Source organism: Panthera pardus, unplaced genomic scaffold (assembly GCF_024362965.1).
Source record: "Panthera pardus isolate Hobbes unplaced genomic scaffold, ASM2436296v1 HiC_scaffold_10, whole genome shotgun sequence".
Classification (NCBI taxonomy): domain Eukaryota; kingdom Metazoa; phylum Chordata; class Mammalia; order Carnivora; family Felidae; genus Panthera; species Panthera pardus.
The window spans coordinates 110463566-110475922 of NW_026526655.1; the positions used below are offsets into that span (position 1 = coordinate 110463566).

At 37.6% G+C, this 12357-nt stretch overlaps 1 protein-coding gene across 2 annotated transcripts in view; it reads left to right on the forward strand.

Annotated features, from left to right (window-relative positions):
- Positions 1–12357, forward strand: part of UGGT1 (UDP-glucose glycoprotein glucosyltransferase 1) — a 108517-nt gene that overhangs the window by 73941 nt on the left and 22219 nt on the right. For both annotated transcript variants that reach the window (XM_019469494.2, XM_019469495.2), the window contains 6 exons: positions 640–735; positions 4180–4282; positions 5657–5736; positions 7134–7323; positions 11060–11218; positions 11623–11708. In XM_019469494.2, the coding sequence (XP_019325039.2) occupies positions 640–735; positions 4180–4282; positions 5657–5736; positions 7134–7323; positions 11060–11218; positions 11623–11708 (714 nt within the window). The remainder of the gene's footprint in view (positions 1–639; positions 736–4179; positions 4283–5656; positions 5737–7133; positions 7324–11059; positions 11219–11622; positions 11709–12357) is intronic.

A 12357-nucleotide genomic window follows, 5' to 3' on the forward strand; every position in this document is an offset into this window, starting at 1 on the left:
GTGAAAATATTGATGCACCCTGTGTTTATTAACTAACAAAAATATGTTTGTAGTATATGTTTGCAATATATTGTTAAATGAAGAAGCAGGTTACTAAATAATATAATCCCACTTATGATTATATATGTATTTATATATGTTTAAAAATATAGAAGAATTATGAACCAAAATGTCATCAGTGCTTAACTGTTGATAAGGGCATTGTACGTATATCTGTTTTCTCATTTTTTTTCTGAATTTTTTCCAGTGAATTATTATTCTAATAATCATAAAAACTATTAGAGGTATTTAGCAGTGGGTGAGGGATAAGGTAAATACCACAAACTGACAGTCTGTTACGGGATGGGCCCTGAGCTTGGTGCTTTCTGTTTAGCTGGTGCAATGTTTACAAGAGCCATACCAAGTAGGTACTACTATCCCCATTTCACATATGGGCAAATCGGTGTCTTCTTTCAAGGTTATGAAACTACTCAGTTACAAAATCGTACTTTTTCTCATGCATGCTTGTTGGTAAAAAGTTCGTACATTCTTCAAACCGTCTTGTTGGTATTCACTTAGGCTGATTATATCATGTTCAGCAATAATTGGAAAAACCTTCGGTTAAAGAGATGCTCAATCTTCACCATCCATGTCTTTCAGGGCAAGTGACTTGGTCATGAAGGTGGATGCCCTCCTGTCGGCTCAACCAAAAGGAGATGCAAGAATCGAGTACCAGTTTTTTGAAGACAGACATAGGTACAGAGTTAATGGTGAATTCATGCATGTTATTGAATAAACTCTTAAGGTTGCCTGTATCTCATCTCCTTTATTTTTCCGTGTGAAGTGTGTACATAGTTCTTACTGGAATGGCAAATTTGTCCACTGTGTATTTTTCATATATATGCATTTTCATATGCAGAATTCATAAAGGGATCTTGGTTGCATAAACACTGACGTTTATTTCTAAATCTGAAATTTATTTAGACAGTACCCTTTTAGAAAACAGAAAGCATTTAATGACAGATCAGTTGTAATTTTCTGATAAGAATAAATGCAGGTTGTTAGAACACTTGTATCGTTCATCTTTTACTGAAAATGGTTTTGTTTTCAATAAAATAAAAATAAGTTTAGTATTATGAAGTTCTTGCCTTTTGTTTTTTTTTAGCTTTTTATTTGAAAAGTTTCAAAGCTGCTGAATAGTTGAAAGATTATTACAGTGAACACCCAAATATCTTCAACCTGGGTTCACTGGTTGTTAACATTGTGCCACATTTATCTGTCATCTACCTTGGGTCGTGTATGTATGTATAGTATATACAATGTATATGTTTGTGTACAAGTATACACGCACTCACATTTTTCCTGAACCATTTGAAGGTCCGTTTCAGACATCATTACACATCATGTCTGAATTCCTCAGCATGTGTCTCCTGAACACTTGGGGTATCTCAACCATTAGCATATTTCAGAGATTTAGCCTTGATACGGTGATAGTAAGTAGCACACAGTCCTATTCACATTTCTCTAAGGCCCCTGTAATGACCTTTGAAAACGGTTTTGTTCTTTGATTTGGTCCAGATCACACATTGCAGTCCTTTGCTGTGTGTCTCTGTAGTCTCCTTAAATCCAGAACTGTTCCCTGCTTTTTGTTTTTATTTTATTTTTTGTTGTTGTTTTTTTGTTTTTTTGTCTCTTATGACCCTTTTTTCTAACAGTCCAGGCCAATTATTTTGTGGAATGTCCCATAGTCTGGGTTGTTTTCTCATGATTAGACTTAAGATTAACTTGTCTTTATTTTTTTAATTTTTTTTTAACGTTTATTTATTTTTGAGACAGAGAGAGACAGAGCATGAATGGGGGAGGGTCAGAGAGAGGCAGACACAGAATCTGAAACAGGCTCCGGGCTCTGAGCTGTCAGCACAGGCGCCCGATGCAGGGCTCGAACTCACGGACCGCGAGATCGTGACCTGAGCCGAAGTCGGCGCTCAACCGACTGAGCCACCCAGGCGCCCCAACTTGTCTTTAGAAAGAACCTCTACAGTTGATATATGTAGCCAGGCAGGTTATATATCTTGATATATCTAGATATACCACTAAAACCTTAGAGGTTTTAGATACAGATGCCTGCTTCCTGCTCCTTTATGATTCTAATTTAATTAGTCTGGGGTAGATTGGACTTTGGTTTAGTTGACCCATGCTTTCTGATATCCAGTCCTTGTGGGGATCAAATCTGACTGGACTGTTTGATCCAGGCTAGAATGGAGAATCTGTTAGAAACCAGATGATTTCTGAAGCTGGTGCTGCTGGTCTGGAGCCACATTTTGAGAACAGCTGTATTAGAGTTAAAAAAAAAACCAAAAACAGTTATTTTAGAATAATTATTGGCGGCTGAAATTGTTAATTTTGTCAAAAATTGAAATCATCTGCTTTGATACAGGCACAAAGCTGTTCCGATGGTTATTTCCAAAGCTGTTAGGATTTGAAATAACCTTCATCACCATTTAAACTATACTTACACGGTTTTTTTAGTTAACATTTTATTTTGTACTTTTGTTTTCGTCCCACTGGGTAAATATTCTTGCACAGAATAGTAGTGGTTAGCGCCGGAACTACATTAAAACATTGTTCAGCACAAAGATAGGCACTGATTTGACCAGTTAAGATTTTGGAAAATTGGATGTGTTTTGGAATTCTTTCACCTTTATTCCTTTTCAAAATGTATCAGAAGTTCTTGCTCCTTTTAAGTCATCTAAGTCAATGTGACTTCATAGGGAGGCTGTGTAGCTGGAAACCACAGATGGGAAGATGCAGGTTCTCCCCCAGAAATCTTGGGGGTACAAATTGCAATCTAACCAGCTGCTGTTTTTTACTTATTAAGACAAAATATGTATAACTTAATATCCTTGTAAATTGGCTTAATTCTTCTGAACTTGTGATTAACAGTACATATTATCCAGAAAAATAATTTTTTATTTTCTTTAACGTTTATTCATTTTTGAGAGACAGAAGACACGAGTGGGGGAGGGGCAGAGAGAGAGAGGGAGACACAGAATCCAAAGCAGGCTCTAGGCTCTGAGCTGTCAGCAAAGAGCTCGACGTGGGGCTCGAACTCACGAACCGTGAGATCATGACCTGAGCCGAAGTTGGACGCTTAACCAACTGAGCCACCCAGGTGCCCTGAATTTTGCTAATTTTTAAATGAGAAAACTGGCAATATTCTTTTTTTTTTTTTTTTTTAATGTTTGTTTATTTTTGAGAGAGATATAGAGTCGAGTGAGGCAGGGGCAGAGAGAGGGAGACACAGAATCTGAAGCAGGCTCCAGGCTCTGAGCTGTCAGTACAGAGCCTGATACGGGGCTTGAACCCACGAACCGTGAGATCATGACATGAGCTAAAGTCAGATGCTCAACCGACTGAGCCACCCAGACACCCCATCCAGAAAAATATTTGTGTCCTGTGACTCAGTAATCTCATGTCTAGGACTTTGTTCACCCTAACAAAATTTCCAGTGTGAAAAAAAGTGTATGTACGAAGTTACAGGCTGCAAGTCATCTAAATGTCCAGCAATAAGAAATAGCTTGGGTAAACATGGCAGATTCACAGGGTAAATAGAAGATTTTTTCCTATTCAGGATATTTGATGTGTAACAGTATGGAAAAATCATAAGGTGGTGGGGGAAGGAAGGAAATTGTTATAAAATTGCTACTATCTTTATACAGGCATTTGAGAAGGTCTACAGAGAAAAATGCCACAGAATGGTTGGGTTGGGGTGGCAAGATTTTATGCTTCTTTCTTTTTTCTCTCACAAGTTTTCTGTAATGTTCTTTGTATTTAAAAAATCCGTTATTTCTTCTCTCCTCATACCCTTCTTGTCAAGAAAAAAATATTGGCATGTTTGTAATTGTCAAAAACAAACATCAGCTTTTAGCAGTTTTCGGTTAAATACAATTTCAAGCTGGTTTTCTTCTATTAACACATATCTTTTGGTTCATTTTGAGTGAATTTGAATCTTCAGGTTTTGCAAACTTTGAGGTAGATGTAATAACAGAGTTAACCACCATGTAGCCTTATTGTTTTAGATCTAAAGTGTTTTTGGAAATGCTGAGAGGGCTGATAGCTTATGTTGGCCTTAAAAAAACAAAGTTAACTTTGTTTCCTGTTTTCCATGAGATTCACATTTTGTCTTTTTGATCTCTGTAGTGCAATTAAAATGAGGCCGAAAGAAGGGGAGACGTACTTTGACGTCGTGGCTGTCATTGACCCTGTCACCAGAGAAGCACAGAGACTTGCCCCGTTGCTCTTGGTAGGCATGGCTTCCGAGGCTGTTCTCATCTCTATCTGAAGTGGTTACAGGTCCTGTGACTCTCTGAGAGTCTTACTGTTCCCGTAGTTATCTTCACAGGGCATTGGAAAATGCCACAGGGCATCATGGCAGAGCAAGTGTCTTCATACAAATTGGTAGTGGCTCTGGAAACATCCTTCTAACCTTAGGATGTTGGTACAAGTTTGGTTGGTTTCCTCATGTACTTAAAAAAAAAAATCCTATTTAGAGCAAGATGTCTTTTTTTTTTTTCTTTAATGTTTATTTATTTTTGAGACAGAGAGAGCACAAGTAGGGAATGTGCAGAGACAGAGAGGGAGACAGAGAATCCACAGCAGGCTCCAGGCTCTGAGCTGTCAGCACAGAGCCCGACATGGGGCTTGAACTCACGAACTGTGAGATTATGACCTGAGCCAAAGTTGGATGCTTAACCAGCTGAGCCACACAGGCGCCCCAGAGCAAGATGTCTTTTAATTAACTTTATTTATGCCATGTTTTGATTTGTAAGGAATAAGAGGTAAAAAGATAAATAAATGTTGCTTTATCATTTTCCTTTTTTAAAACTAGCAATTTAAAAATTGTAGCATGTCTTGTACATTTGTATATGATACTACAGTTTTAAGAAAATTTAGGAGCTCTGCCAAAAATACAGTTGCTTCAACATTTTTTTTTTTTTTGAGTTGTATTTCTTTTTTAAGGTAAAGTTTTATTGATGTGTAATCAGCTAACCTTTTTGTGGGTGTGTGTATATATATGCATTTTTCTCACTGTAGTATGTAAACTGCACTGATGAACCTTTAAAGTTTTCCTTGTGTAGGGGTGCCTGGGTGGCTCAGTTGGTTAAGCACCTGACTTCAGTTCAGGTCATGATCTCACAGTTCATGGGTTTGACCCCTGCGTCGGGCTCTGTACTGACAGCTCAGAGCCTGGAGCCTGCTTCAGATTCTGTGTCTCCCTCTCTCTGCGTCCCTTCCCTGTTCATGCTCTGTCTCTCTCTCTCTCAAAAATAAATAAACATTAGAAAAATTTTAAAATTTTCCTTCTGTAGACAGCTCTCCATTATCCATCAGTTGCCTCAACACATGGGGAACAGTAATTTGCAGTAGCCCACTTGCTATGTTTTTGCCAAATGAAATGTATGTGTGATTTAGATTGTGCCCCAGAGTTGTGATTTCCAGAAATTTCTCCATTGCAGACTATTATTCTCTTTCTGTCTTTCTTGAGATATTAAGAGGTGTTCTCTCAACTCAGTGTCAGAGTGATAAATTTCTGAAGAGAAAATGTAAATATTTTGTCTCAAATATCATTTAGTTTCCCTGTAGGAAAATGTGTTTTGTCTCTTGTTTGCACTTTTAGGTTTTAACCCAGCTGATCAACATGAATTTAAGAGTGTTTATGAACTGCCAGTCAAAACTTTCTGACATGCCTTTAAAAAGGTAAAACAAAGCTCTTTAAGAAATCAGTTGAAAATGTGGTACTAAATCTGAAAGCTGGTATTGCGTGTTAAGGATCAAATGGGCTTATAGCTGGACTTCATGTTTGAAAAGATCATTTACTGAATGTTTAGTTTTGCTAAATTTCTGCTTTAATCAGAAGTTCTGAGAACTTAGCATGGGCATGGAAGCATTTAGGTGGCGTTAACCCAAGCTACCGTGTGTGCCTGCCTGCCTTTCCTTCTTTCCTTCCTGCCTTTCCTTCTTTCCTTCCTGCCTTTCCTTCCTTCCTTCTTCTTTCCTTCCTTCCTCCTTCCTTCCTGCCTTTCCTTCTTTTCTTCCTTCCTGCCTGCCTGCCTTGCCTTGCCTTGCCTTGCCTTACCTACCTGCCTGCCTTCCTCTTTCCTTCCTTCCTTCCTTCCTTCCTTCCTTCCTTCCTTCCTTCCTTCCTTCCTTCTTCCTTCTTCCTTCCTTCCTTCCTTCCTTCCTTCCTTCCTTCCTTCCTTCCTTCCTTCTTGCCTCCCTCCTTCCTTCCTTCCTTCCTTCCTTCCTTCCTTCCTTCCTTCCTTCTTCCCTGCCTCCATCCCTCTCTCAGAATTATGTCATTGTTTAATTTTAAACATTTGGATCAATGTAGCTATTAAATTTACATAGTTAAAAAAATGTGCTGTGGTGCAAGAAGAAACTTGCCTGTCTTTTTTTATCTTAAAAGTGGAGCAGAATTATTTCAAGTTGTAGTGTATTTGTCAGAGGAAACTTGGTGAGGTCCATTTGCATGTGTCTTGAGGAGGGCAGGCTTAGCTGTGTGTTGTCTAAACCTTGGAATGGTCATTTATGAAAAAAATTATATAAAAAGCAGTTAATAGTAATAGGGTAGCACCTTCTGGGTCTGTGGGAAATTCCTTATATGTAAATGTGCTGTGTTTTATAAATTACATTCTAAGTGAATTCAGATATTGTTTCAAAGTCACTCAATGGCTCTCAGCTTCCACTGTTGTCCTTGAACAGGAGAAATGTTTAAACTATTATGCATAGTGTTTCCAGGGCCCATCTGAGAACCCAGTCACCATTTAGGACTTTGTGTTTAAGAGAAAAATAAGTGTTTTTCTCATTGAAGGGAAACATGTGCTTAGGAAATCTTGTGCCTCTAACAGCAGCCACCCTTAGCAGTCCCAGAAAGAATGACCTTTCCTCTCATTTCTGTCCCTCATGCCCTTATCTTGCATCTGCAACAACCACAGGAGGCATAATTAGGTCAAGAGATGGTTTTGGAAACACTTTTCCCAGTGTGGGGGGCTACCTTTCCAAATATAGTTTGTTTTGATTTGTGTGGATGCCTGGGAACCTAAGGACTGTGGGTATATTAAAAAGGCTCAATTTTTTTTTCTTTCCAATTTCAGCTTTTACCGTTACGTCTTAGAACCAGAAATTTCTTTCACTCCAGACAATAGCTTTGCTAAGGGTCCAATAGCAAAATTTTTGGATATGCCACAGTCTCCTCTGTTCACCCTGAATTTGAATACACCTGAGAGTTGGATGGTGGAGTCTGTCAGAACACCATATGATCTTGATAATATTTATTTAGAAGAGGTAAGAATATCATTGCTTCTATGTATATAATCATGTGTACAACTTTTTTTTAAGAAGTGGTGGTAGTTTCTGACTGAACAGACTGGATCTCAGTCAGGCAGGACTCTGAGATGTCCGTGTTCATGTGTGATTGTATTTTTAACAGCTTCATTGAGATTTTTTCACATATCATAAAATTTACCCTTTTAAAGTATATATAGTTCAGTAGGTTTAGAATATTCACAAATTTTGCAGTCATCACCGCTAGATAGAAACTCCATACCCATTAGCAGTCATTTCCCATGCCCCCTGACCCCTGGCCACCACTAATCTACATTCTATCTCTGGATTTGCCTGTTCTGACTTTTCATCTAAAGAGAATCGTACATTTTTGTGACTGGCTTCTTTCACTTTAAATTATTATTTTCAGGATTCATCAATGTTGTGGCATGTATTAGTATTTAATTCTTTTTTATTGCCAGGTAATACTGTATGGACATACCATGTTCTATTTATCCATTCATTGATAGACATTTGGGTTGTTTCCACTTTTTGGCTATTATAAATAGTGCCGCTGAGAACATTCATGTCCCAAGTTTTTGTAGATGTGCTTTTATTTCTCTTAGAATTGGTGGATCATATGGTAATTCTACGTGTAATTGTTCGAGGGATTGCCAGACTGTTTTCCAAGGGTGACTGCACCATTTTCCATTCCTGCCCATGATGTTGAACATTTTTTCATGTGTATATTGGCTATTTGTATATCATCTTTGGGGAGAAATGTCTGTTTAAATCCTTTGCCTATTTTAAAAAATTTGCTTACCATTTTGTGGAGAGAGTCATAAGAGTTCTTTGTATATTCTGGAAACAAGTCCCTTATCAAATATGTGGTTGGTAAATAATCTCTTTCATTTTCTTAGCTATCTCACTTTCTGGAAAATGTCCTCTGAAGCACAAATATTTCTAATCTCAATGAAATCTAAATGACCTTTTCTTTTGTTGCTTTTGCTTTTGGTCGTATACCTAAGAAACCAACGTTTAACCCCAGGTCACAAAGATTTATTCCTGTGTTTTCTTATAAGACTTTCAAAGTTTTAAACTCTTACATTGAGGTCTTTTATTCATTTTGAGTTAATTTTTGTATGTGATGTGAAGTACGGTTATAGCTTTATTCTTTGCGTGTGAATATCCATTTGTCACAGCACCGGTTTGTTGAAAAGACTGTTCTGTCTCCAATGAATAGTCTTGGTACCTTAGCCAGATATCTGTTAGCCCTAAATATGAATTCAATTCTGGACTCTCAGATCTATTTCCTTGATTTGTGTGTCTGTCCTTAGGCCACACTTGTCTTATTGTAGCTTTGTTGTGAGTTTTGAAATTGGTAAGTGAGTTTTCCAATTTTATTCCTCATTTTCAAAATAGTTTTGACTGTTCTCGGTTCTTTGCATTTTGGAATCAGCTTGTTAATATCTGTAGAAAAGGCTGTTGGGATTTTGATAGAGAGTGCATTAAATTCCTAGATCAATTTGAAGAATATTACCATCTTAACATTAAGTGTTCTGATCTATGAACATGGGATGTCTTTCCATTTATTTAGGTCTTTAATTTCTTTTAACAGTGTTTTTTAGTTCTTAGTATACAATCCTATAAAAGATCATGTCATCTGCAAATAGAGGTAGTTTTATTTTTTTCTTTCCAAACAAGATGTCTTTTAAATTTTCTTGCCTAATTGGGAAATATTTAAGTTACCAGTTCAGTCTCTTTTTGTGGATTTGTTTAGATTTTCTATCTTAAGTCAGTTTTGTGTCTCAGGAATTTATCCCTTTTATTTAGGTTACAGCTTGTTGGCTTACAGTTGGTTATAGCATTTTCTTACAGTGAGTTGGCTCTTCCTCTCTTTTTTTGTGGTCAGTCTCACTAAAAGTTTGTCAGTTTGTTGATATTTTTGAAGAACCAGCTTTTGGCTTTGGTGATTTTTCTGTTTTTCTGTTCTTTTTTTCACTCATTTTCATATAACTTAAGGTAAGTGGTCCTTTTCCCCCAGTCCATTTTCAAAGACCGAGAGCTCACAAGAGTTGTTTGCTGATGTCTCTTCATAGCCCTCACTCTCTGTACCTAGTTCAGAGTGTATTAACAAAGGAATCAAAACATATGGTCTTTACTTACAAGGAGCTTACAGCAATTCAGGGCCTCCTTCCTTTCTAAGACATCTGTCTCTGTGTCTACCCTAAATATATTCTACAATTGAAGCCTGTTTGTGCATTCTGTCTTCTTCAGAATTGGGAGAACAGGAACTTGAAGGTAGTTATTAGAGAAATTCTCAGCCCTCTTATCATTAGAGTGAAGAAGAATCCCTCAGGTGCTAAGTTAGGGGTGAGTGTTGTGTACACACTTGCCTTATTCCCTGCCTCAAACTTGTCTACCATATTTATAACAAACAGGAAGTGGAGTTGTTGCCCTTGAAGAATGAACTTTTGCTGAGGAGATTATAAAATGGCCACAAAAAGCACTAAAGAGCAGTGCAAGTAGGCACAGAACAGATGCAGAGTAGCTCTCTTCCATGTCCTTAGAATTTTTGCTGTTCTTTCCTAGACTTTCTCTGGTTTCTCTGTATCCACTAAAAACACAGAGCCTAGGACTTGGTGCTTTCATAGAGGTGTACTCCTTAGCTTTCCTTATTAAACTTTTAGAATTTAGTGTAGCAGTAACATTAAGCTCCAAATAGTGTGTTATTAGCATTAGATAGGATGACAGAGCCAAGTCTGAACCAGCTTGGGATAAAAAAAATCCTTTCATCAGCCAAAGCCAGGCTGTCCCAAGACCTTGCAATTATATTATATATTCTGCAAGGTATCAGTATTAATTTAGGCAGTTGGTGTGGAACATGAATTTTATGCCATTATGGAGCCCTCAAATACATTTGGATATTTGGATTTAGAACAGCAGTATTTTGGGGCACCAGAGTGGCTCAGTTGGTTAAGTGTCCGACTTCGGCTCAGGTCATGATCTTGCAGTTTGTGAGTTCGAGCCTGGCATTGGGCTCTGTGCTGACAGCTCAGAGCCTGGAGCCTGCTTTGGATTCTGTGTCTCCCTCTCTCGCTGCCCCTCCCCTGCTTGTGCTTGCTCTCTCTCTCCCTCTCAAAAAAATATTTTTTAAAAAATTAAAAAAAAAATAGCAGTCTTTTCAGCTATATCCTAAAGGCCAAGATAAATTTACATTTTTTCTCTGCGGTTTCTCACTGTTTCTCATTATTTTTTCATTTTCTCATGGAAGTTAGTCCTGGTAGTATTCTTTTCTGTTTTCTTTATTATTTAGCTTTTACATCTGTTCATTCTTTTGGCAGGTTTTTTTTTTTTTTAATATGCTTTTTCCAATACTACCTTCCGAGATGGCAGTCTTATCCTCTCATCTGTACAAAAACCTCCTTATTGTGTTTTTTTTCCTCTTTCCAGCCCATCTGAGTTTTGAACATTGTAAACAGTTGTTGACCACCAGCACAGTCAAGATACAGAGCATTTCCATCGCCCCAGAAAGTTCTCTTGTGCCCCTTTGCAGGCAGTCCCCTCCCTTTCCTGCCACTATAGTTTTGCCTGTCCATGAATTTCTTAGAAATATGACCATAGAGTATGCAGCCCTTTATGTCTGGCTTTGTTCACTTTGCACAGTGCATTTGAAATCCATGTTGTTGCATGTGTCAATAGTTTGTTTCTTTTTATTGCCAAGTAGTTTTCAAGTGATTTAATTCTGCTATTGCAGGTGGATAGTATAGTGGCCGCTGAGTATGAACTGGAGTACCTCTTACTAGAAGGTCACTGCTATGACATTACCACAGGCCAGCCCCCACGAGGACTGCAGTTTACATTAGGAACTTCGGCCAACCCAGTCATTGTGGATACCATTGTTATGGCCAATCTGGTAAATAATCATCAGTACATCACATGGTGGTATTGAGTCATGCTAATTTGGGCAGTATGATTTATGATGGAGCAGTTTGCATTCTGAACATAAGTGGGATTAAAGTTCATAATTGACAGTTTGGTCAATATAAAAATCATAAGTTTACTTAAATTTATACATTGGAATTATATGTCAGCCTAAAAAAAATGCTAGCATATTCTGAATGTTCTGTTCTAATCAAATTGGCCCCTGCAAATGCATAGCTTATGAGCTGACAGCATTTTTCTTGGTTTTGGAGCTTTGTAGCTTCTTCATACATGACACATAAAATATAAGTGACTGATACTTCAGAAAAGGAAGTAACTGTTCCTCAGAAATAGCATTTTGATGAGAACTAAAATTTGTCTTTCTTCTTACCCTAGGGCTACTTTCAGTTAAAGGCCAACCCAGGAGCTTGGATTCTCAGATTAAGGAAGGGTCGTTCTGAAGATATTTATAGAATATACAGGTAAGATTAAGTGATGGAGGTGCTTTTTTTTTTTTTTTCCCAGAACATTTTGCAGAGGATCAGCTTGAATTGAGTTCTACACTGGCAGTTAGCCAGGGAATAAGAATTTAATTTATGTGTGATGAAACAATGTTTTTCTGGGAAATTGAGTATAAAAGAATTGGCAGGGTATGATTACTTAATAAGTGGTATAAACAGTAATAAGTATAGTTAAGTTTCACTCTTTAGTCTTTCCCTTGTGCTAGCGGTATCTCCAAATCAGATCATTCTGTCACTGCGATGAAAACCATATGTAGATGAGAAATTGAGTCCTTTTGAAAAAAGAGAAAAGAAATGACGAACAGTTAAACTTTTTTACCTAGACAGTGTATTTCTCCACGCTGGGTGAGTCGCAGATGCACAGCATGTGGAAGGTGTGACTGTGAAATCTGGGTGCCAGCGCTGGCTTTCCTGGTCTGTGGTAGTAAGGAAGTACTTCCAGAGCATTTCCTCAGTAGCCAGGGTTCTGCCTTTAGGTTTGCTATAAATGGCTATTAGTTTAAAAAAAATTACATAGCCTTTTAAAAAAGTGTAATCTGAATTTTGCTAAACACAATTTAAATTAGTTTTAAGCTCTGTGAAGAGACTTTGTGTCAATTTTTTAGGGAGG